At 51.9% G+C, this 25491-nt stretch overlaps 1 protein-coding gene across 1 annotated transcript in view; it reads left to right on the top strand.

Annotated features, from left to right (window-relative positions):
- The first annotated feature begins 4014 nt into the window (after positions 1-4014).
- MYOM3 (myomesin 3) overlaps positions 4015-25491 on the top strand; it is a 57419-nt gene continuing 35942 nt past the window's right edge. Inside the window, exons 1-13 of the mRNA XM_007935874.1 lie at positions 4015-4175; positions 4438-4518; positions 5489-5648; positions 6606-6763; positions 11935-12030; positions 15583-15671; positions 18031-18075; positions 18565-18705; positions 20815-20976; positions 21782-21923; positions 23246-23445; positions 24153-24206; positions 24558-24685. Coding sequence (XP_007934065.1) covers positions 4015-4175; positions 4438-4518; positions 5489-5648; positions 6606-6763; positions 11935-12030; positions 15583-15671; positions 18031-18075; positions 18565-18705; positions 20815-20976; positions 21782-21923; positions 23246-23445; positions 24153-24206; positions 24558-24685 — 1617 coding nt within the window. The remainder of the gene's footprint in view (positions 4176-4437; positions 4519-5488; positions 5649-6605; positions 6764-11934; positions 12031-15582; positions 15672-18030; positions 18076-18564; positions 18706-20814; positions 20977-21781; positions 21924-23245; positions 23446-24152; positions 24207-24557; positions 24686-25491) is intronic.

Genomic DNA, 25491 nt, shown 5'->3' with positions numbered 1-25491 from the left:
GTGGAGTCACCATGAGTCACAATCGACTCAACAGCAACATGTTCAGGTTTTTGGTTTGTTTTTAATCTGCCATCTATACAAACAGATTGGAGATGTTGCATTCTTTTCATTTTAATGGGGGCTGGTGGTAGACCTGTGCTAGGGCTCCAGCTGAAAGGAGAAGCTTACAGGGAGGCTGGGGGCAGAGTGGGGGACAGCTCCACCTGTTGCTGCTGCCTGAGCAATGCTGGAAGGAGGGGTCAGTCCCTCCCCCTCCCCCCATCATAGTTCTCATCCATTGTCACCGCACTGTCTCACGCTGCTATATTTAAGACCCGTGCCGGCTCCAGGATCACATTCTTGTCCCAGTCCCTGCTGAGCTGAGGGCAAGAAAAAACCAAGAACCCCTTCATCCTCTGGAATCTTCTCCCCAGACACTCCTTAGTGGGCACGGCTGCTTCTGTGAGTCACCTCCAACAATCAGGGGTGGGGAGGGACCCCCTCAGAAAGTGGGACCCTCAGCTTTCCATTGGGAAGTGATGTGTGTGTGTGTTTGTGTATGTGTGTTTGTGTGTGTGTTGGGAAAGGGACCTGAGAGATTTGGAAAGAGAAAGCAGACATTTGCTTAGGCAGCAACCCAAGTGGCAATGGTAGGGGATCCTAGGAGTTCTTGTCCCATCCCACTATGCTGTGTGGCTCTGGGTCTTCCAAACTGAGTCCTCTGGGATGCAAAAGCTGCCAAACAAGACATCTGGGGATGCCCTGGGAAAGGGGGTCTTTCCTGTGGTGGGTGGGGGTGAGCTGGCAGGCCCAGCAAACTTAAAGCAGTGCTGGCTGAGCCCCGCCTGGGCTGGCCTGGCCGACTGGCAAGCGGAAACAGAGAGCAAGTACCTCAGAGCCTGAATCATGGAGCCAGAAGGGAGCTCGTCCCGTGCCTGGGCTCACTGACAGGAACACAGGCCTAGGGAGGGGAAAGGAGATGCCTCCGCTTGGTTTCTTGGAAGCTAGAGACGCCTTGGCTAAGAAGGGGTCCCTGCGTGTACAGACTCCTGCCCACTGCCCACTGCCCCTCTGCCACCAATTCTTTGTGGCTCATACAGTCTCTCTGCCCTTCTTGCTCCCTTCTGAGGAAAGGGAGTGGCCTCCTTACCCTTTCTCACTTGGGAGTACCTGTGGAGGGCCAGGATGGGACAGCAGATGGAGGCTCGGGAGGAAAGTGGAGGGGAGTCAGTAGGACCTCTGGCCAAGAGCTTTGAATTCCCAGAAAAGGGGTAATTTCCTCTCCAGGCACACAGCTCACTGATCCCCACCCCTCTACCCTTCACCCTCACCCTCCTATACCCTCATCTCTATACCTCTATACCCCACATTCACACTCCCCACCCTTACCCTGCACTGCTACCCCCACTCCCAGGAGGCTCACTTAACATTCTGGGAAGAGAGCACCTTAGTCCTGGGGGAGAGGGCAAGGAGGCTGCAAACCCATCCCTGCTTAATCCTGACCATTAATCATGCTTTAAAAAGAACCAATAGCTCACCCACTAATGCCGGGGGTCTGGCTGCTAAGGCCTTGGAGGTCAAGGACCCGGTGTACCTTGGGGGGAGGGGTGAGCCAGCAGCTGCTGGGGCCAGGGCCACCATGTCCCAGGAGAGCTGCGTAGAGCCTGCCTCCACCCAGCCTGGTTCTAGCAGCACTTCTCTCAGGCTGCAAGGTGGGGAGAGCAGCCGTGAGCAGAGTCATCGTAACTTGGGGGCCAGGAGACCCTCTTCCTTCTGGAGAAGCTGTCCTGTCGTGGTCAGCTGAGATTGTCAGCAGTGGCCAAGATAGCTTTGGGGGCAGTCCTTGGTCTGGCTAACCTTGTACATTCATCCATTCTCTCTTAGGAAATGAAAGGAGTAAATGCCCAATGACTTTGACCAGGGAAGACTTAGCCCCCTGAACACCTCACAATAGGTCCCTATTGGTCTAGGGCAGCTCTGACGAGGCTAGCAGGCCCACCCTCAGGTCATGGACTGAGAAATGGTCACACATGCACACACACACACACACACACTCACACTCCCACATTGCCATCCCATTCCAGAGACCTCTCGGGAGAGGTGGGGCCAGGACAGAGCTGAACCTCCTAGAGGCAGGCAGAAGTAGCCTCCTTGTCTGTCCCTTCTAGGTACCTAGGGTCTGTGTCAGTTCCAGGCCCAGCAAATGTCTTCCCAGTCAGAGGCCTGCCAACCAGAATTCCCATCTGGAGGAGGCAGAAAAGCATTTCCATCAAGCATCAGAGGGGCCCTCAGAGAACTGGCAGTGACGCTGAGGCCTCTATCTGGCAAAGAACTTGACACAGAATCCTAAAGCCTGCTAGCACGCTGCTTCCCACTCTCTCACTGGCCTCTTTCCATCCACGGACTGCTCCCTGATTCCTAAAGCTCCTCCACACCAGTGTGATCCAAACCTACAGGGTGCCTTCTGGGGGCCTGGACCAGAGAGCCTCAGGAAAACAAAAGAGGAAGGCGTGATCCCCTTTGGAGAAGAAAGGCCACTGGCTCACCTCTGTGTCCCTACCTCAGCTGAGGCCTGGCCCCAAGTAGATGTGTATTTCAGAGGTCAAAAGGCTCAGTGCTCAGGCAAATCTGGGTACCAGGTTTGGCTCTACCACCAACTAGCTGGTCAACCTTGGGCAAATGGCTCCCCATCCTGGGATCTACCTCTCCATCTGTAAAATGGGATAATAACTGTGCTGTCATTCCTTGGGTTTTAACATGGGGATTGGGGAGAATGTATTTGAAAGCCCTAACACAGAGCCTGGCACACAGTAAGTATTCACCATTGGTTCTTTTAGTTCACTTACGATAAGCCTTACAATCTTGTTAAGGAGTCAAGATGCACAGAGATGAAATAATTAAATAGCAAAGGGGGACATTTCTGAATCAGAGCTAAACTATAGAGGACAGATTGAAAGTACAAGAAATTAAACAAAAAAAAAAAGGGAGCTCTGGTGTGAGAGGTCTGGTAGCATAGTGCCTAAGGCACTTGACTGCTAACCAGAAGGCTGGCGGTTCAAACCCACCAGCTACTCCTCGGAAGGAAGGTTGGGCAATCTACTTCCGTAGTGATACTGCCTCAGAAACCCAAGGAGCGGTCGCTATGAGTTGGGTCTGACTCGACGGCATATAACAACAACAACACAACTGGTGGTGTAGTGCCTAAGGCATTTGACTGCTAACCAGAAGGCTGGTGGTTCAAACCCACCACCCACTCCTTGGAAGGAAGGTCAGGCAATCTACTTCTGTAGTGATACTGCCTCAGAAACCTAGGTGACCTGTAGTTTTTCAGCAAGACTTCTTAAAACAAATAATGCTGATGCCTAGCATGTAATACCATGCATCAAGCACTCCTCTAACGTTTACCCCGGGAGGTTGGTAGATCCAGTTTACAGATGAGGAAACCAACTCAGAGAATCTTGTTCATGTTCACACGTTCATACACAGAGGAGCTGGGATCACACTCAGCAGGTCCCCCAAGCTTAACCATTCCACTACCTTAAACGTTCTCAGGTTGGGCTTTGAAGCATGAACAGAAGGAAAGGGGCCCAGAGGAGGGGAAAGGTTTCTCAGAGGAGGAAACCAGAGAGGGCAAAGGCTCAGAGGTAGGACTGAGCGTGGCATACTTGGGAAGGGTGAGGACACCAGCCCCTCTGGAATCATAGACAGTCCTTAAACATCACAGGGTCACACAGTGAGGTGAGGGCAGGGCTGCAGCTGGAAGCCAGGACCAAGCCCAAGTGCAGGCTCTGCCACTCAACTGGGTGTGTGTGAGGTGGTAGATAGGCTCAGCTCAGACCCCCAAGTCCCCCTTCTATCACCTTGGGAAGCCTTCTTCCTCTCAGACCTCGGTTTCCCTGTCTGCTCACTGAAAAGAGAACCCCTACCCTGCAAGTCTCCCAGGGATGTTGGACAGACCACGTGGGGAAGAGATGGGCAGATGCCTGGTAGAATAACCACACACCTTGGCCCTGGCAGGTTGTCGCCCTCGTAGCCATGACCCTGCCCCACAATCCTGGAAGTCTGGGGGAGCCTCAGCCCTCTCAGACCATGCAGGTCCACAGGCTGGAGCACCGTCATGAGGAGGAGCAGAAGGAGGAGCGGCAGCGGAGCCTGCACATGGGCTCCTCGATGCAGAGGAGGACCTTCCGCAGCAGGTGGGAGTGTGGGGGTGGGGATCCCCCTGCCTTGCCCCTGGGGTCCCTAATCTGAGACACACATCCACCCTGTCCTCTAGAAACCCCAGTATGAAGGGGAAGGTGCAGCTCTGTCCTCTGGAGACAGCAGTGGGAGGGGGGCAACACGGGCTTGTCTGCCAGTGCCTGAGGCTGAAGTATGTAGATGCAGCCCCAACCTGAGGAGCCCCACCCGATCCCCAGCCAGTCCTGAAGGAGCCATTTACTCTCTTCCCGGGAGCAGTGAAGAAGAATACCAGTTCAGTGCTGCAGACTACGCCCTCGCAGCAGCCCTGGCTCTGACGGCCTCCTCAGAGATGTCTTGGTAAGTCAGATGACCTTTCCAGAAAGCCCTGGACTGAGAAATGGGCCATTCTATCCAGCTCCCTGCCTTCCTGCTGGGCTCCCACACTGAGCTTAGATCACCTGTCCAAAGTCATACGTCCAGAAAAGCAGGCTAGCAGGATTCAAGCCCAGGGCTGAGAGTAAAGCCGTCTGGGTACCACCCTCTGGGTGGGCCCACAGGCAGTGGTGAGGAACTATGCCGAAAGGAAACTGCTGCTGGTGGTGGTCTTGCTCCGTGCCATTGAGTCGGTTCCAACTCATAGCAACAAAACGAAACACTACCTGGTCCCTCACCAGCCTCACAATTGTTGCTGTGCTTGAGCCTGGTGCAGCCATGGTGTCAATCTGTCTTGTTGAGGGTCTTCCCCTTTCTCACTGTCCCTCTACTTTACTAAGCATAATGTCTTTCTCCAGCCACTAATCCCTTCTCATAACACGACCAAAGTACAAGAGGAATCTGGCCATTCTCACTTCCATGGTGCATTCTGTCTGTACTTCTGAGACATACTCACCAAGGGACAACACAGAGGGGGAGGGGGCTAGAGAGGAGGGGGAGAAGGGCAAGTAATCTACCCCCGAGTCCAGCTCCACAACCTCTGAAGATCAGAGCAGCTGGCTTTGGACAGTGCCCTGAGCTGTCTTGGTCTTGTTGAGCTTGAAGCAAGTCACAGAGCCTCTGCCCTGTAAAATGAGGTCAGTAGTGCCTGTCCACTTGGTTGTAAGGAAAACAAGACAATAAAGACCTGTGAAAGACCTTTGCAAACTCTATCAGCTATCAAGCACCTACTGTATACCAGGCTCCTTCTAGGTGGTTTGGGGACACGAGTGGATTCAAAGTTGCTCTTGTCCTTAAGAAGCTGGCAACACTGGGCATGGGGAGGGAGCTAGCAGGGTGCCCTCCTGGGCCCTCTGGGTCCTGCCCAGGCCCTGAAGGCATCTGTCACCCACAGGGAGGCCCAGCTGAGGCGCCAGTCCTCCACCGTGGAGCGAGAGGAGCGTGGGCAGAAGAGGGTAGGCTTTGACAACGGCTGGGAGAAGACGGAGATAGCCTTCCTACACACCCGCAGGCTGCTGCGCCAGAGACGTGACCGGAAGGCTCTGAGGCGGCGGGTAATGGGATAGACTAAAGCCCCCATGCTCGCGCCATGCTCCCACCTCTTCCTTACCCCCTTCTTAAGAGGCAGCTGAATGTCCAGGAGTTTGGATGCTGCTGCCATTACCTCTAGTTCTGTGACCCAGGGCAGGCGACTTAGCCTCCCCAAGCCTCAATTTTCTTACATGTAAAATAGGTGTGGTTGTACCAATTCTGTGTTGAAGTGAGAATCCAATGAGGTTGGGTATGTGGAGTGACTGTCCCAATGCCTAAGACACAAAAAAGCCCCTCAGGAAATGCTGTTCCACCCAGGGTCACGATGTCAGGGATCTGAAGCCACTCTCCACACCCCATCACCACGACAGGAGGGCAATAGCTAAAACTTACATGGGGCTTTTTTAGTATGAGGAATGTTTTTAATGTTTTTTACATATTAACTTATTTAATCCTCACTACAACTCCATAGGTGCTCTGGTGATGCCGTGCCTAAGGCATTTGACTACTAACCAGAAGGTTGGCAGTTCAAACCCACGAGCTGCTCTGAGGAAGGAAGATTGGACTATCTACTTCCATAAAGATTTACTACCTTGGAAACCCAATGGGGGTTGCTATGAGTCAGAACTGACTCGATAACATTGAGTTTGGCTTTTTTTTGTGTGTGTGGGAGGGAGTTACGACTCCATAAGAGAGTACAGGGGTATAATTATCATCCCTATTTTACAGATAAGCAAACTGAGGCACAGAGATATTAGGCAACCTGCTCTGGTTCCACAGCCAGCAAGTGGCAGAGTTAGGCCTTGACATCAGGCCAGTTAGTTCCAAAGCCCATGTCCTGCTCACTGTGCCACACTGCCTCTCAGCTGGTGGTGAAGGTTGATTCAGACTCTGGGCTTCATGGGGGACAGGTAGCAGCAAAGACTGGGGAGAGGAGGTCCACTGGCTCATAGGAGTCATAGACCACCTCATGTCTCCAGACAGAGGAGAAGGTCCGGGAGGCCAAGGAGCTGAGGGAGCTGTGTTCTGGCCGGGGGCCCTGGTTCTGGATCCCTCTGCGCTCCCATGCCGTCTGGGAACACACCACGGTCCTGTTAACCTGTACCGTGAAGGCCTCCCCTCCACCCCACATCACCTGGTAAGTGATAGTGCAGGAGAGCGAGGGTCCTGGCCCCACCTCCACGCTCTAGGGTCCACCCAGGGTCATGTTAGTGGGGGCTCCTTACAGTCCAATACCTTCCTTCTGGGAGCCTCCTTCCTTCCCTAGCAGTTCTTGAGGGCTTAGAAAAGTTGCAGACCCTCACAGCCTACCCCTCCACCAGCTGAGCCCACTCCCCAAATAGAGCCACAGCTGCTGGGGAAGCTCAGGCGGGGTTATTCTTAGCCGCCTCCCAGCTGCCCGGGGCTGCAAGACTGGGCCACTGGGGAGCCAACACTTATAAAAATACAATTCTGGCAATAGAAAGCAGCTGCTCAGAGCTGGATGTCTCCAGGGTTGGAGGATGATGGGAGGCAGGGCAGGGGGTGGGGAAGCAGGAGAGGAGGCCAGGAAGGTCCTACAGTACGAAGGGAGGGATCCTTGTTCCATACCTAGCTCTCTCTATTAACCTAGTGTATGAGCTCAGCCATGTCTCTTAATCTCTCTGGACCTCCCTCAGTTTCCCACTCTGTAAAGTGGGTTGAACCTCCTGTCCAGCTTGCGTGTGGTGAGAACTTAGGGCCACAACCACATGGATGCCTGTAGAACTTGAAAAGGGCTGGGAAAGCAAGAGACGCCATTCTTGGGGGTGTAACCTAAGCAGAACCACAGAGATCAGGCCCTTCTAGTGAAGGAAAGAGGAAGGCAGCAAAAGTGTCCTGAAATGGCGTGGTGGAGACCACAGAAGGAAGCAACTGTAACTGATCCCCCCAAGTCTAAGGTCTATTGCCAGGCACTTTGGCAGGTGAGGTTACTATTGCATGCCATCGAGTCAATTCTGACTCATAGTGACCCTATAGGACAGAGTAGTATGGCCTATAGGGTTTCCCAGGCTGTCATCTTTACAAGAACAAATTGCCAGGTCTTTTCTCCTGTTGAGCCACTAGTGGGTTTGAACCACCAACCTTTCAATTAGTAGCTGAGCACTTAACTTTTGTACCACCGGGGCTCCCTGGCAGATTAGGAAGGGTTTTCAATAAGTACTTACCAAGCATATAGTCTGTCTCAGGAATGGGCAATGCTGTACAGAAATGACTCAGACACAATCACACCCTCAAGGAACTCTCAGTGCAGAGGAAAAACATCGATACTGAGAAAATTACACTCATGGGTGATGCTGCAGATAAAGGGACAAGAGTGAAGGGGAGGAAGTGGCTGCCTCAGGCTGAAAGATCTGGAAAGACTTTTCAGAGGAAGTGATGTACAGGCCAGGTCTTGAGGGATGAACAGACTATGGTCTGGTAGGAGAGAGAAGACAAACACATGCTAACCCAGAACATAAAGGAAAAGCACTATCATACTTGAACAACTTTAACAACTAACCCAATGCTTTTCCACCATGCTTTCATTTGAGCCTCGAGGCCAGTTTTGTAGAGGAGGATATCAAGGCTCAGAGAGGTAGTCTGATTTGTCGAAGGTCACACACCCAATGTGAGTCAGGATCCAAACCCTGATCTCCTGACTCCAACACTTCCCACTGACTTAGAGTAGGAAAGTAATCCTTACCGTTGTGTTTTTCTTAAAGCACACAAACCCATTGAAGTCAGAGAAATAGAAAGCACTTAGGCTGGGAGCAATCAAGGAAGGCAGCATTCTGAGGTAGTTAATGTTTGAACTGGTCATTGCCAGCTGGTGTTCATTCACTGAAGTGTGCCAAGTTCCGTGCTGATGCTGGGGCTCTCTCCTTGCCTGCACTCTGGTGCTCAGTAGGAGGATTGTTTTTGACTCCTGGCCTAGGCTAAGTGAGGGTCAGTGCTCAGCTGTCCCAGCCTGGCAGCCACGCCCTGTCCTTCCCTGACACTGAGATCCAAGTCTAAAGCGTTCTGTGAAAGCCTCTGGGAGGGGCTCTTGTTTTCACCCCTGCCAACAAGGTTGCCACAACAGAGAGCTAAATACTCCTCACAAGTGGCAGGAGCCAAGGCTAGGCCCACCTCCTGTCAGAGGGACTCAGGTGGCCCCTGGAGTTCTTGGCTTTGGGATCTGGTTTGTCACCATCAATCACCTCAGTTGGAGCCACACATCATCCCTGGACTGGCCTCTGGAGGTTCCATCCAGGCCCTGGTAGAAAATTCAGCCCTGGGTCTGGAGGCAGACCTGGGCTCACCGGCCTGACCGGGAGAGTCCACTCATTCAGCAATTATTGAGCACTTCCTGAATGCATGGGCACTGAGAGGGCTCAAACACACAGCCTTCCCTCGAGTCACTTAGACTCTGGTGAGAGAGGCTGAGGCACACATAGGAGCACTTAGCAGACATCCAGATGGTGTGTCACGCTGAACGGAATAAACTTAAATCCACGTTCCTGAGAAAGGAGGCAACTTGGCGTCCGAGGGCCGAAGAGGGTCTTATTCTTTTGGTGGGAAGGCTTCATGCAGAAGGTGTACTTGAAGGACATGGAAGCTATTCCCAGATGGGGAGGGGCCTCTCCACTTAGGGGCTGGTGTGAGGAAAGGCAGGAAGTCTCAGGTTGTGGTGTTCAGGCAACCCCAAACCCTGGGCCAGGGTATGAGGAAAGAAAGGCAGGAGCAAAGAAGGGGAATTTGCTGGAAGGACGGACTGGTGCCAGATGGAGAGGTCTTGAATACCAAGCCAGGGAATCCTGGAGACGGAAGAGCAGTGGAGGACTCCAGGGCCCACAGTCCTTACCTCCGGGGGCAGGAGATGAGGTGAGGCTTCCATGACATGTCCGGGGCTCCGGGTGGACTCAGGGGATACTGCTGAGGAATGACATATTAGAAACCTGGTGCCCCAGGCTTCCAGGTCTCTGGCCAATGACAGGGCAAATTAAGCACAGTAACTCTGGCCACAGAGTTCTTGGCTGTTGCGAACATTTAACGTGCTTGCTACAAACTGAAAGATTGGAGGTTCAAGTCTACCCAGAGGCACCTTGGAATAGAGGCCTGGTGATCTCTGAACCCAGATACTGAAAGCACAGTTCTATTCAGACACATATGGGGTCTCCATAAGTCAGAACTGACTCTACAGCAACTGGTTTTCGTTAGTCCAGCCATGTTCGCACCACAGAAATGGGTCCTGGTCTGATGCCACTTAGATCAATCTCAGAGGCCATACAACTTTAAAAAGTAAACTCTAACACCAATACATGTGAGAGAAAAAAAGATTTAGAAAAATAATAAAAATGGCACACACTTATGAGGGCCCTTAGAGCCGTCACTGAGCTGGGCTCCTCACCTGGGCTGTCTCTGTTTACATTATCTTATTTTATTATTATCATAAAGGAGCTCTGGTGGCACAGTGCCTAAGGCATTTGACTGCTAACCAGAAGGTTGGTGGTTCGAACCCACTGGCCACTCCACAGAAGGAAGATGGGGCGATCTGCTTCTGTAAAGATTTACCACCATGGAAACCCAATAGGAGTCACTATGAGGCACAATTGACTTGGTTTGGTTTTTGGTTTTTATTTAGGATTGTCCATGCAGTGGGTGCCTTCAAGGTCCTGATTGAACAGTTGGGACACTGAGGCCCAGAGACAGGACAGGATAGCATTGGGGACTCCAGCTGCCTAGGCTGTGCCAGAGTTGCAGCTGCTGCTTTTCCTGTGCTGAGCCTGGTCAGGCTGAGGTGTCTGGAATGTTCCTGACAGGTGGGGGTGGGGGTCTGACCTCAGCACCCAGGGCTAAGAGAACTGGAGTGATTAGATATCTAGATTAGGCACCACCCTCCCCGTGGGAGATTTAGTTGGTCTCCTTTTCAAAGAGGGCACAGCTTGGGAGATGTGTGGTGGGCCTTGGTGTGGCTCTGTTTGGTTGCCATGGAGACAAGGGGGCGCAAGGCAAGTCTAAGGAAGGCAGCGCACTGAGGCCCGGGTGCCCTCTCTTGACCAAGGCCGCCTCTTCAACCTCAACCATACCACTGGGCAGAGAAAGAAGCATTCATCTCATGAAGCGTCCATTCAAGGCCTCACGTACAACAGAGGCCCAGAGAGGGGGACTCACTTACCCAAGGTCACACAGTAAGCGATGTCAAGAATCCAGGCCTGCTAACTCCTTGGCTCTGCCTAACAGGCTGTGGGAAGGGGCAAGACCATCTCACTGCCCGATCCACACATCAGGGAGGAGACCTCAGAGTTTGCAGAAAACAAAAGGGAATATCCATGGTACGATGGACTTAACTCACTTGACCACTCTTGAGAATCACCTGGGGAGTTTTTAAAAATTCTGATACCTGAGTCCCACCCCCAGAGATTCTGACTGAATTGATCTGGGATGCAGCCTGAATGCAGAGATTTTTAAAGGCTCCTCAGGTCATTCTAATGAGAGACAAAATGAAAGACTGCTGTCCTGAAGGGGACGGCAAGGGAGTTAGGGACTGGGGATAACCTCTCTGGCAAGCCTCCTATGGAGAAGGAGAAAGCTGGGGCATCATCCCTAGAGTACTCCTGGCGGTGCCTCTGCTGGGGGGAGGGTACTCCTAATTATAGGTCCCCTCTTCTCTGCCCCCTAGAATTGGGAATGAACACTTGAACATCTACAGTGTGCAAGGCACCAGAGAAAGGCTTTACATTGTTTATCCCAATGGGAGCTCTGGTGGCACAGTGCCTAAGGCACTTGACTGCTAACCAGAGGTTGGTGGTTCAAATCCACCAGCCACTCCTTGGAAGGAAGGTTGGGTAATCTGCTTCTGTAGTGATACAGCCTCAGAAAACCAAGGAGGGTTTGCTATGAGTCGGATCCAACTTGACGGCAGTGAGTTTGGTTTTTTCGTTTGGTATCCCATTTAATCTTCACAGCAGCACTGTGAGGCCAGTGCTATGACTGTTGTTGTTGTTGTTGTTATGTGCCGTCGAGTCAGACCCGACTCATAGCGACCCCTCCTTGGGTTTCCGAGGCAATATCACTATGGAAGTAGATTGGCTAACCTTCCTTCCGAGGAGTGGCTGGTGAGTTTGAACCGCCAGCCTTCTGGTTAGCAGTCAAGTGCCTTAGGCACTACTCCCATTTTACAGGTGAGGACAGCGGAGGTTCAGAGCACTGAAGGGGCTGTTCTGGGTCACATAGGCTAGTAAGTAGCACAAAGGGGAGTCTGAGAGGAGCTTCTGTATTCTCTGCTCAGAACCACCCTGCCTGCCGTACACTCTGTTGTCTCCACAGGTACAAAAACGAGGTACGAATCGATCCCCGCCTCTTTCCTGCTGGAAAGTACCGAATCAAGAACAACTACGGGCTGCTGACCCTGGAGATTAGGAGGTGAGATGTGATCCCCAATGAGACATGACCCTCAGACCCTCCCCGGCCCAACCAGGACCACAGCAGGATCCCAAGCCCTTCCTCGGGTAGCGTTTCCCGAGTTTGCCTCAGCTTCAAAATCATCTGGGGCACTTGTTAAAATGCCAATTCCTAAAATGAATCCCTATGCCAAGACTCAAATTAAGTAGGTCTGGAGTGGGCCCAGGAATGGACATCCAACACCACTCTCCATGTGATTCTGGTGCCTTGAAATATACAATAAGTGAAGCAGACTCAGAGGTTAACAGCGAGGACTGAGCGCTCACGTAGGGAGAGTGTCTTGCTGGGGAAGAGAACACACTAGCGTGTGCATGCACACACACACACGTGTACATGCACACAAGGGGAAGCAGATGGAGGGAGAGGGGGTTCAGTGAGGAAAAGAAAACCCAAACCCATTGTTCTCAAGTCGATTCCAATTCATGACAATCTCATGTGTTACAGAGTAGAACTGTAGTCCCAAGGTTGGCAGAGCATAGCAGGCTGCTGAACAAAGACATGGCTACATGCAGAGTTCAAGCGTGCCATAAGCTGGAGACCATTCCCAAAGCTGCTTCTTATATACAGGAAGCAGACCACATACCCAAAGCAGCCACTCAGCTGCTCCAATAGATTCCACCATGGAGTTAATTACCATTGTCACCATGGAAAATAACTACATCCAGCTGCCCAGCCACTCAACCAGCTGTAGGGTTTTTTGGCTATAATCTTTAAGCACATGGATTACCAAGACTTGGTTCACAGCACTGCTGGTGAGTTTAACCGCCAACCTTTAATTTAGTCATCGAGTGCAAGCTGTTTGTGCCACCCCAGGACTTCACCGAGGGAAGGAGTTTGTTGTTAAAAAATAAAAAAGTTGCCATTGGGTCAATGCTGCCTCGTGACCCCTTCTCACGGTGACTCTCTATGCACCCGGGTAGAACTATGCTCCATAGGGTTTTCTGTGTATTCTGGTTCCCTAGTGCCACTCTGACAGGAATATACCACAAATGGGATGGCCTTAACAAATAGGACTTTATTCTCTTTCAGTTCATGAGGCTAGAAGTTCAAGTTCAAAGTGTCGGGCCCTAGGGGCTGTGTGAAAGCCCCTCAACCTTGGGCTTCAGATCTGCCTTTTACTCTCGGCCTACTGAAGCTAGAGGCATCTCTTCACTCAGGCAGCTACTGGCTGCTGAGGTTAACGAGCCCAAGGCCAACAAATAAAATGGCACGGTCCCGATGTTACCACACCACACGGCAGGTCATTCATTCAAGTCCACTGAAGGTCCCAAGGTCAGCAGAGCATAGCAAGTTGCTGAACAAAAACATGGCTACATGCAGGGTCCAAGGATGCCATAAGCTGGAGGCCATTGCCAAAGCTGCTTCTTATATACGGGAACCAGACCACACACCCAAAGCAGCCACTCAGCTGCTCCAATAGATTCCACCGTGGAATTAACTACCAATGTCACCACGGGGAATAACTACATCCAGCTGCCCAGCCATTCAACTAGGCCCAACCAAGTTGACACACAGACTTACCTACCACACTGAGGCTGATTTTTTGGAAATAGATTGCCAGACCTTTCTTCAGAGGTACCTCTGTGTGGACCCAAACTTCCAACCTTCGGTTAGCAGCTAAGCACATTAACTGTTTGCATTGCCCAAGGACTTCAAGAGTCTGTTAGAGAGGCCCACTGGGTTTTGGTGAGTCTTAAACATGGTTTTAAAGGCAGGGGCAGGGTGTGTGGAGGAAGGATGTATGAGCACATAAAAACACAACACTCTTGAAGTAGGAGCTGCCATGTGTTGACTTCCTACCAGGTCCCAACCCCTGTGCTGTTGTTGTTGTTATGTGCCGTCAAGTCAAACCCGACTCATAGCGACCCCTCCTTGGGTTTCCGAGGCAGTATCACTACGGAAGTAGGATTGCCCAACCTTCCTTCCGAGGAGTGGCTGGTGGGTTTGAACCGCCAGCCGTCTGGTTAGCAGGCAAGTGTCTTAGCCACTATGCTACCAGAGCCCCTGTGTTAGGTGCCTTATGCAGATCATCAACAATCCTCACCACCCTGCCTCCAGGACATTGCTATTAGCCCCTTGCTTCACCTTGAAGCAGAGTTGAATTCCAGTTGTTGTGTGACTTTGGGCAAGTCTCTTACCCTCTCTGATCCTCCAGAGTCAGTAATAGCAGTGCAATGTGGTGAATGCATCAGGTGAGGAAACAAAGGCTCCAATAATTAAGGGATTTACAGAGCTAGAATGGGGCAGGGTCCGGATTTGAGCCCTGCGCTCTCAACCTGGGATAATTTCAATACACCAAACCCTCCATGTCAACCATCTTGGTCTTCAAAGGCCGAAGATGGATAAGACATTGCTCCTACCCTCCCAAAGCAAAACAGGGATACATTGACATAAATATCTGACTGCACAAGGCTGTGATAGAGGGATGTCCCACTGACTATGCTCAGGAAAGCCTCAAGGGGCAGGGGGAACTGGCTCTCAAAACAAAAGTGATATACCAATGTTCATAGCAGCATTAATGGCTATTATTATTATTATAGCCCAAAGGTGGAAATAATCCAAGTGTCTGTCCATAGATGAATGGATAAACAAATGTGGTCTATATGCACAACGGGGTATTAATCTGCCACAAAAAGGGAATGAAGTTCCGACACACATTGGCACGTGGATGAACTTTGAAAACCTTATGCTCCGTGGAATAAGTCAGACGCAAAAGGGCAGATGTTGTATGATCCCATTTGTCAGAATTACTTACAAGAGATAAAACAGAGGTCCGTGGCTATTATGGGCTGGGAGGAAAGGGTGGAATGAGGATTTATTGCTTCACGGCTACAGAGCCCCTGTTTGGGGTCATGAAGACATTTTGGAAACAAATAGTTGTCATGGTTCTCAGCATTGTGAAAGAGATTAACACCACTGGATTGTACACCTGAAAATGGTTAAAACGCAAATGTTATGTAGGCTGTATTTTAAATCAGTAAAAGAAAAACAAGCAAACCAACAACACCAGAGCCACTCCCACCCAGAGTGGCCAGAGGGAACCAAAAAACCAAAAACAAAAAGACATTGCCATTGAGTCAGATATGACTCATAGCAACCCCTCCTTGGGTTTCTGAGGCAGTATTTCTACAGAAGTAGATTGCCCAACATTCCTTCCGAGGAGTGGCTGGTTGGTTTGAACCACCAAACTTCTGGTTAACAGTCAAGTGCCTTAGGCACTATACCACCATAACTCCCAATATGGTACATCATATTTTCAAAGCACTTTCAACTAAGGTGCTTTACGCTGGTGTTATGTTCCCAGCTTTTCAGAGGAGGAAGCCAAGACATAGAGAGGTATAGTGCCCAGCCCAAAGCTTCACAGCTTTTCAGAGGTGGGATCTGAACTAGAGCCCAAAGTCTCTGCTTGCACCATTAGGCCTTCCTGTTAAGCCCACCCTTTCCCACCCCTTGAGTTTGCCATGGAGCCCTGCAGTCTTAGGGGGACCTTCTCTTTCTTTGTCTCCTTTTCAGATGCACTGTTGAGGACTCTGCCACCTACACTGTGGTGGTGAAGAACGCCTATGGCCAGGCCTCCTCCTATGCTAAAGTCCTTGTCCGCAGTAAGTCCTCCTGATCCTGCCAAGCCAGGCCATGGCAAATCCAGGATGAGCAGCTGAGGACATGGGTCTGCAATCAAACTCTAGGAAGAGCCCTTGGCACCAAGGGGTGTTTGGCCTGAGGTTGGGTGACCAGGGCAGCCATGGAGACGCACTTCCCTGGGGGCCTTAGGAGTGAGTGAGAGTCTCCTCTCTCAGACTAGCATGGCCAGTAGCTTCAGCTTGATGGACTAATGATGGAAGGCATGGGCAAGGCAGAATCACCTGCCCCTGTGGGTTGGTGTCATTCTGAGAAGGAGAAGGAAAGGGAATTGACATTTTCTGAGTTCTCTTGATAACATATCATCTTATTACATCCTGAGCTAGTAGGGGGTAAGGCTGGGACTTACACTCAGCTCTGTTTGCAAGGCCACCAAGAACATGGATGGCAACTTTGTGCGGACTGGGTGGATGAATCAGAAAAAGGAGTTCTTCCCTCCAGACTTATGTAGGCCCCATGCCAGAGTGCATGGCATGGCAAGTGGAAAACTGACTGGGTACCAGCCCACACTTGCACCCTCATTGAGCACATTTGTGCAATGCATAACCTACACCACTGTTTAGGGTGACCTACCTGCCTGTCCCCTCCTCGTACCATCAGGCAGAGGCTGTGCCAGATCCAGTTCAGGTCCTCTGGACAGTGGTCTTGTCCTGTCAGCCCTGCTGAGAGGTCTTCAAGAGCAAAGACTGAGTCCTACCAACCCCCCCACCCCATCCTCACTGCCTTGTTTAGGGTTTGGGGTCTATTACCTTGTAGACATCTGAAATCACAGCACAAAGCAGGGGAGAAGCTCAAGAGTCTGACAGACCCATGTTCTAACTAGCATGAGTTGGGTAAGCCATTTCACTCTCAGAGCCTCCATTTCTTCATCTGTGAAAGCCAAATCCTATACCTCTCTCAGATGGGTGTGTTGATTAAATGAGATGCTAGAGATAAAGCTGATGTGTGAACCCCTCCCCCTCTCTACAACCAGGGCCTTCCCAGAAGGACACAAGTCCCAGACAGCACTTCTGAGCCCAGGAGAACACTGTACCCTGCTGCTCTTGACCTGGGAGAGGACAAACCCTGCCACCAGTCATAGAGAGGAAAAACTCCATGGCCTGTGTGCACACATGCGCGCATGCGCGCGTACACACACACACACACACACACACACCACTGTGGCTCCCCAGGCAGCTTTCCTGCTCTACAGACAGGCCAGAGTCCTGCCCCACCCTCTCTACCTCTCATTAGACCTTGTTAAACTGTCCTTCACAGTCCTCTCCACCCCACCCCCTGCCCTGTGCCCCAAATAGCTTGAGAGTAAGCCTGGCCAGGACAGGCTCTCAGATTGGAAATATGAACTGTCCCATTGGCTGAGCCCAGAATCAAGCCTAAGGTCAGGCAACAGCCCTGCTTCCCTATTTTGACCCATCTTTCCTATCACTGTATCCAGATCCCTGTCTCTTCTGCCATCAACACTAACAACCCTAGGATCCACCAGGCATCTTCTTGGCCCCTAGACTCCAGTCAGCCTCCTGCTGAGAGCACCTGCTCACTACCACTGCCACCCTCTTCCCTACTGTCATGTCCACAGTAGCTGTAGTGGTCCCAGTGGAAGGCCCTTGGCTAAGAGGCAGGAGCCTTGGGTCTTAATCCTGAGTCCTCTTGGGTTCTAATGCTGACTCCTCCACTGATGCTGTGTTTGACCTTGGGCAGCCCCTGTCCCTCTCTGGGCCTCACTCATGAAGGAGTTTTCCAGGCAGGCACTGTCATGGCATGGAATCAGGCTGCTGGGATGTTGGCTGGTGACAGCAGTGGTACTGGCAGGGCTGTGGCGAGGGTTAAATGAGTTAATATGAAGCACACAGTAAGCGCTCTGTAAGTGATAGCTGTTCTTGCTATCTTCCAGTGGTCTGTGTCAATATTGCCTTGAATGTTGCCTGCAAGCCTCCAGGAGTTCACTGAGCTCTGCCACCACCAGAAATCCCAGTGTCTGCAGGCTTGACCTCTATGTAGATAGTGTATGACGTTGGCAGCAAGTTTGGGCAGAGGAAGGAAACCATCATTTATGGAGCATCTATTATGTGTCGGGTTCTTGCCAAAAATTTTATTCATGTGAACTCATTTCATGATAACCCCAGCACCATCAGGTAGGAATCACTGTCCCCATTTTACCAATGAAGGAACTGAGGCACAGAGAGTGGAAGAAACATTGCCAAAGCCAAGGGTGAGCCTCCAACAGACTAAGACTCAAACCCACACCCAAAGTCTGTGTCTCCAAAGTCTAGTAGGAATGTGGGGTCTGAACTTTCTCCAACTCAATTTGCTTTGGGTTTTCAGCGTACCTGGGGAAGGATGCTGGCTTCGATTCGGAGTTCTATAAAAGTAAGGAGACTTTAAGGTGGGTAATCCCAGGGGGAGGGAACATCTGGGACTCCTGTTCACACCTTCCCACAGGCTCTTTTTAGATACAGCCATTCCTGGTCTGTTAAAGAATGTCTACTTGAGGTTGGCCTATTAGCTCTTAATACTAGCAAACTGGCTTCTGGGGACCCCAAGGCACCCCAGAGCTGCTCCCCAGCTGCAAAGCTGAGTTGAAAAGAAAAATCCATGGCTCAAAAGACAATGGACATGCTGGTCTTTGGATGTTTGCTATCTTGGCTTATCCAAGCTCCCAGCTGGATAAGTCCCTTCCCCACACCACCCCCTGGACCCAGTCCTTCTTCTCCTTGTTAAGGCCATCTCAGAAACTGTGAGCCCGGAGGAGTTTGGATACCCCAGGAGAATCCTCAATTCCACCTACACCACAGGCCCAGGGTTTACTCTGGGCTGACAGCCTCCAAAACCTTCTCCAAATTCCTGTCCCCACCCCAGGATCAATGTTTGGCCTCCACGTGGAGTTCACATCAGTGCTGAAGCCGGTCTTTGCCCGTGAGAAGGAACCCTTCTCCCTGTCCTGTGTCTTTTCGGATGATGTGTTAGATGGCCAACAGAACATCCAGTGGTTCCGAGATGGTGAGGACCCCAGTGCTGGCCCAGCCTTCAGCGGTGCCCCACCCCCTACAGCCAGTGCAGAGCCAGAGAGGCTGAAAGCCAGAGAGAAAACGAGGGCTCTGACCCCATCCCTGGGATCCCCAGTGGAGGGAGAGACCCAGCTATACACCTCCGCCCCCCAAATGAAGACAAAATGAGCTATGGGTGCTGAAGAGGCAGAGGAAAGGAAGAGCACAGCTGGGTGGGGTCAGATCAAGTCACCCTAGAAATGGTCACCCAACACCATGGAGCGCCGGGGTGGAGGCGGGGGTTGAGTCCCGCAGGAGACACAGTCCAGCCCTCCAGGGGCTCTCCACAGGGAGGAGAGATGAAGCCGGGGTGGAGCTACTGCTTACACAGAGTGCCGTTGTCAAGCATCACTTGGCTCTGCTCACGCATGTCTGTTTGATCTTCACTATGACCGTCAGAGTGAGCAATGGCATTCGAAGCAACAAGAACACAGAGCCAAAGGCCAAAGACCAGGCAGCACCCTGGGTACTCAGGGCAGGTTGTGATAGGCACATAGTGTCTTTCAGAGTCCGGATACTGGTGGTAGGGGAACAATCACAGTCTCAGGGTCTAGGAGACCTCCAAGGCTGTCACAGACAAGGTCTGGGGCAGGGGGCAGTCAGCTGGGGCAGGAAGAGATGGTCCAGTGAGAGAAGAGGAGGGTGGTGGGACCACTTGCCCCATCCATGACCAGGCTCAAAGGACAAGGAGTACAGGCCACCCCCTCCCCAGCATCCCCAGCTTTGAGCCTGAGGATGCTGTGCCTGTTGGGGCAAGGGGGAGAGAGGAAGCCATAGGAGCCCCGAGGAGCAGCTGCAGGAACAAGGCTGAGGTACTTTCTGAAATCATCTGTAGATCTTCCAGAGTAGGAGCGCTCACAGGAGAGGGGTCCTTTATGACGGACAAAGAGAAGGTGGCCCAACAGGTGGCCTCAGGGCAGGATCCACTCCCTGAGCCCCAGAGCACCTACCTTTATGAAGCTCACACCCCCTCACTAAGCTTTGGGCCCCATCACTGAGCCTTCCATTCATTAAGCTTTCAGCCCCCACCCACTGAGCTGCCACTCCCCTTACTGAGTCCTGATGAACATTACCTTCTTCCTGAGCCCCCACCTTCATCATTGAGCCCCCACCCCTTTGTTACCTGAAAAATTGACAAGGTTCTTACCCTGGGCCAGCGGAGCCAATAGCCCATACCAGAGTTCAAGGAGAAAAAGACTTTCATTAGAAGGTGCACCAACTAGAGACAGACAGAGCTTAATGACTTCAAAGTCATCTACTCTACTCAGCGCTTACAATTAGAGGTTCTTGTAATAAAGGAAAAAGAAACACAACACACATGCAGGATCAGTTAACAACTTTCCAAGTTAGTTAGGACAATGGGTAATTAAGAAGGGGATGTTTCTTGTGCGTTCTGGGCAGTCAGGTGATTCTTCAGAGGTACCTTCAGGGATTTACCAAAGTCCAGGTGGCCTTTATTGCCAGAGATGGGTGTCTTAGATCACAAGGTGCAACAGGAACTGATAACTGTATTAATTATAACACAAAGTTGAAGCCATGTTTTAAAGAAATGGCATCTTTACTAAAAATATTAAATCTTTGAAATCTTCTTCTAAGAATATGGAGTCAGGCCCAACAAAGCAAAAGTCTTTATCCTCACACCTTCACTGAGCTCTCTTCCCCTCACTGAGCCTCCACCTACTTCATTAAGCCCCCAACACCCTCAATGAGCCCCACCCCCTTCATTAAGCCTCCAACCCTGTCACTGAGCCCGCACTCTTCACTGAGCCCCCACCCTCCACTAAACTCTCACCTTCTTCATTGGGCCCCCACCTCTAACCAAGACCCCACCCCCTCACTGGGCCCTGCCTTCAGCAGAGGAACAGTCAGCTGCCACCTCAACAAAGCCTTGGGTGTCACTACCCCCACCCCAACCCCCAAACCTAGTGGAGCCTCAAGTTATGGCCACACCAGCCTCACCCTCCCCCATCTAGCCAGGCTTCCAGACCCCCAGAATGTCTACCAGCTCCCAGGTAAAGCCAGGATCCACACAAACTCATACGGAGAACCCTTCCCTCTGCAGGGAGACTACTGACATCCTCAGAGCGCAGACAGATCCTCAACACAGATCGTCAGGCATCGGTGAAGGTGTCCTGCGCTTACAAGGAGGATGAGGGTCTCTACACAATCCGGGTGCCTTCGCCCTTTGGGACCCAGGAGCAGAGTGCCTATGTGTTTGTGAGAGGTGAGAGCAGGACTGGGGGGACAGGATGTATGGCTGGGAACCCAGAGACCAGGGCTCTGCCCTTGACTGATTGCTATGTGACCTTGGCTAGTCCCCTGCCCTCTTTGGGTCTCCTTTTCCCTGCTATAAAATGAGGATGTTAAATTAGATTCTCTCTAAGAATCTCTGCGGCATCCTATGACCCTTCAAAAGTGCAGAACTGAGAGTGGGCTGAGCATAGGGTTCTGATCACTGGTGGAGTTCTGCCTCCTGGTCTTTGCACTTGACCTGGGTTCAAATCCTGGCTTTGTCACTTCCTTTGCTGGGTGACTTTGGGCAAGTCATTTTGCCTCTATAAGACTCAATTTCCCATCTACAAAGTGGAGGGTTACTATGGGGCCAGAGATTAATTTGCCAGTTCTGGTGATGTAGTGCCTAAGGCATGTGACTGCTAACCAGAAGGCTGGCAGTTCAAACCCACCAGCCACTCCTTGGAAGAAGGGTTGGGCAATCTACTTCTGTAGTGATACTGCCTCAGAAACCCAAGGAGGGTTCGCTGTAAGTCGGACCCAACTCCACGGCAGTGGGTTTGGTTTTCGTTTTTAGGTGCACAGTGCTGAGTGGTCCCTTATAATGGTACACACCCCACCCCATATTGCTATGTAGGGACAAAGGGCTGTTACTCAGGCCCTGGTCCTAGAGCTCAAAATTGAGCCCTGGGAGGGTCTTGGAGGAGATGATCCTGGACAGGAATGAGAAGTGGCTTGTTCCCAAGTGGACATTGACTGGAAGAACCTCTCCCTCTCCCCCCATCCCTGGGTTTCAGATGCTGCAGCCGAGAAGCCAGGGGCCCCAGGCTCCCCCCTGAATGTCCGGTGCCTGAATGTGAACAGAGATTGTCTCATCCTGACCTGGGCCCCGCCCAGCGACACCCGGGGCAATCCCATCACTGGCTACTCCATCGAGCAGTGAGTCGGTCTCCTGAGGGTCACAGTCCCTAGGCACAGCTGCGAGGACAAGCATGGGAGCCACGGGAAATAGGAGGCCCTGATGGCCTAAGCGTAGTGCCTAAGGCACTTGACTGCTAACCAGAAAATTGGCAGTTCAAACCCACCAGCCACTCCTCAGAAGGAAGGTTGGGCAATCTACTTCCATAGAGATACCGCCTCAGAAACCCAAGGAGGGGTCACTATGAGTCAGAGATGACTCAACGGCACATAACAACAACAACAACATCCCTGGCTTTAGCAAACCCCCAGCTCCTTAGGACAGGGCAGGAGATAGACTATGTTGTGTAATTTGGGGGTGGCAGAAGGGTGCCCATCCCACCAGATCTGTCACACTGCCACCTGGAATTCCACTGCTGGCATCCGCCATAGCCTCTGAGTCCCTTTACAGTATGAACTTACTCAGGGGGGAGTATTAATAGGTGCTTGCAACCTGAGTCCACATGAACTAGGTGGCTTTTTTCCTCCCTGGATGATAGTGACAGAGATAGTGATCCCAGAATGGGGAGGGACTTGGAAAGAGGAGAATTCTGGATGAGGGGGAGGGGACGGAACATCCCATCTCCTTCCTATGCTCTGAGGTTCCAGCTTGAGATAATACCTAATTCTACCATCACTGGGGCTCACTGCCTCTGTCCCCAGCATGTGCTGACAGATGAGAGAACTGAGATCTGTGGAGAGATGACTTTGCCCAAAATCATTATTAGCAATGGAGCCCGCATTTGGACCCATACGTGACCATAACACCATCCAGCTGCTCACATGTGCTGCTATACTGCCTGAAGACAGCGGTCCTGAGAGTGTATAGAAAAGCTCAGGCTTAGAGGGTCAATCCAGAAAGTACACCGGCTTAAGAAGTGGACAAGCCTCAGATGAGATCCTGACCACTCCTAAGCCACATAACCTTTGGCATCACCTCACTTCTCTGGCTTCTCTGAGCTGCAGATCCCCCCTTTGAAGAGTGCAGGTGGTCACACCTGACTCCTGGGACTGACCAGCATGGTATAGCTCCAGGCACACAAAGCTCCAGAAAGAAAGGTGTAGTTGTTCTCCCTAGTATCATATATGGTCATGGAAGACAGGAAGGCCTCCTGGGGGCCTGAGGTTACAGCCAGGCTTTTGAATCTGAGAGAAGGACTTTAATGGCAGCAAACCAGGTAGGCTGCTGGAAAGTGGGATGGGCGGGAGTTGGGGTGGAGAGGAAAGAGTGCCCCTTGCCAAGTCTCAAAGTAGAAGGTATAAGTCATGTGCAGGGGTGGAAAGCTGTAGGCTCTTTCCCACAGGTGCCAGGGTGAGTCCGGGGAATGGGTGCCCTGTCACAAGGCCCCTGGGGGAACCTGTCGGTGCCCAATCCAAGGCCTCATCGAAGGCCAGAGCTATCGTTTCCGGGTGAGAGCCATCAGCCAAGCAGGAAGCAGCCTCCCCTCCAAGGCCTCAGAGCTGGTTGTCATGGGCGAGTCTGTTGAAGCCCAGAGAAAGACAGGTAGGTACAGAGGCCCTGCAGGGACATTCTAGAACTTCCCTCAGGGCATGCTCAGGGTGCCCCACAGAGGAGACAGGTAGCACTGTTCCCATACCAAGCCTCAGTCCAAGGGGAGCAATGCAGGCCAGTGTTCAGAAACTCCTAGTCTGATGGGGAAGACAGTCCTGTCCTAAGGAGCCCTAGTCTGAGGGGGAGGGTACAGCTCTGCCCTCAGGAGCGCCTAGGCTAATGGAGGGCACCCTGTCCTGAGGAGACACTAATCTAGGGGAGGACCACAGCACCTGCTCAGTTACACTTTATCTGAAGGGGAGAAACAGCCCTGCCTTTAAGAGTCCTTAGCCTGAGAGAAGGAGAGACACAGCCCTCTCAAGGCCTTAGGACTTAACCCAGCTTGGGTTTGCCCCTAAGCCCCACTGTGACCTATGTGGGCCCCAGGCATCTCGCTTCTCTTCTCTGTCACCATTTGTCCCAAGAAAACAGAGACTCCTTCTGAGTCTGAGAGCAGCATCTCTCCACTTTGGACTCTCTGGGGAAACTGAGGCTCAGAGAGACCTGACTCTCTGGCATAGCAAGGGGCCACAAGGTCAGCACCAGGAACCAGTGGGAGGTTTAGAACCCAAGCAGAGTGGGTCCTGCCTTGACTAGTTCTCCTGGCCCAGGCCTCCCCCACTCACTTCTCCCACAATGTGCTCCATTCTTGGTCCTAGAGATCTCCTTTGGTCTGGGAAACAAGATCATAATCAGCAAAGATGATTTTGAAGGTATGTGTAAATCTTCTTTGCCTAAAGACTCCAACATCCTTTGTGGTTCTGGAAACTCCAGCATAAGCTGGCAAAGAGGCAGAAGCTGTCTGTGTGCAGGGTGTAGGGTGGTGAGAGTGGGTGGGGTCTAATTGGAGGAGGCCAGGGTTCTTGGGGTTACTGCAACCCCCATGGAGAAGGTAGCACATTGGCGAAAGTCCTGGGTAAGACTGTAGAGAGACCTGGCCCCAGCTCTAACCTGCCTTGCAAGTCCCTGCCCTACTTTGGGCCCCAAGGGGCTCCTCTATGGAACAAGGAACTGAGATTAGAGGTCTTTGAGACTCACCCATCTCTTTCTGCCTCTGATTCCAGACTCTGTGACCATCCCCTCAGCCCCAACCAATGTCCATGCCAGCGAGATCCGAGAGGCCTACGTGGTTCTGGGCTGGGAGGAGCCAAGCCCCCGGGGCAAGGCCCCACTGACATATTCCCTGGAGAAGGTATGGAGAGCCTAAGGGCCCTAGCCCCAAGTTAGCCTGAGAAATAGGCATGCTGGGGGACCCAGATAAGGGGAGTGCCAGGTGTTCTAAGAGACCCCAAGCAGTGTTCCCTAGGGAGGCTTTCAGAAAATAAAAACAGAACCCCCCTGCCTGGAAGGGCCTGAGCAAGGCCCTGCCACAGAGCTGAGGTCACCTCTAGCCCAGGAAAGCCCAGTTATAAAACGTCACTCCTAAGGCTGTTCATGGAAATGCACAAAATTAAGAGGCAAGGGCAACAACAACAATAGTGAGGGCCACCATTTCCTGGGTGCCTCCCCTCTAGCACCCCTACTTGCATGTTGAGAGGGATGCTAGGCTGGCACTCACCAGCCAGCATTCATGGGACACGGGGCAGGGTGTGTTTACGAGGAGGAGGTTCTCCACCGGGCAGGTTTCTGGAGAAACCCCAGTGGTGGGGGCCACTTGTGTGAGTGGATTTCACCGGAGGGAGGGAAACATGGCAAAAAGGAGGGGAGTGAGAAATGTCACAGGTGTTAAAATCCAGAGAGAGGGACCAGCACGTACAAAGGTACAGAAGCAGGAATGGACTCAGCACAATCAAAGAACAGCCAGGAGGCACGGAGCAGTGGCGGTGGTGGGACTTGGTTACAGAGGTAGCAGGGAGTCAGGTCATGGAGAAGCTTTTACTCAGAGAGATGAGGTGGTTGGAAGGGTTCTGAGCATAGGAGGGACATGATCCACCTTGTGTTTTAGAAGGATCCCTCTGACCACCATTTTGAGAAAAGACTGAAGGGGTTAAAGATAGA

The sequence above is a fragment of the Orycteropus afer genome, unplaced genomic scaffold, assembly GCF_000298275.1.
Source record: "Orycteropus afer afer isolate SDZICR_OR568_19922 unplaced genomic scaffold, OryAfe1.0 scaffold00031, whole genome shotgun sequence".
Lineage (NCBI taxonomy): Eukaryota > Metazoa > Chordata > Mammalia > Tubulidentata > Orycteropodidae > Orycteropus > Orycteropus afer.
This window is presented reverse-complemented; position numbering and strand designations above follow the sequence as displayed.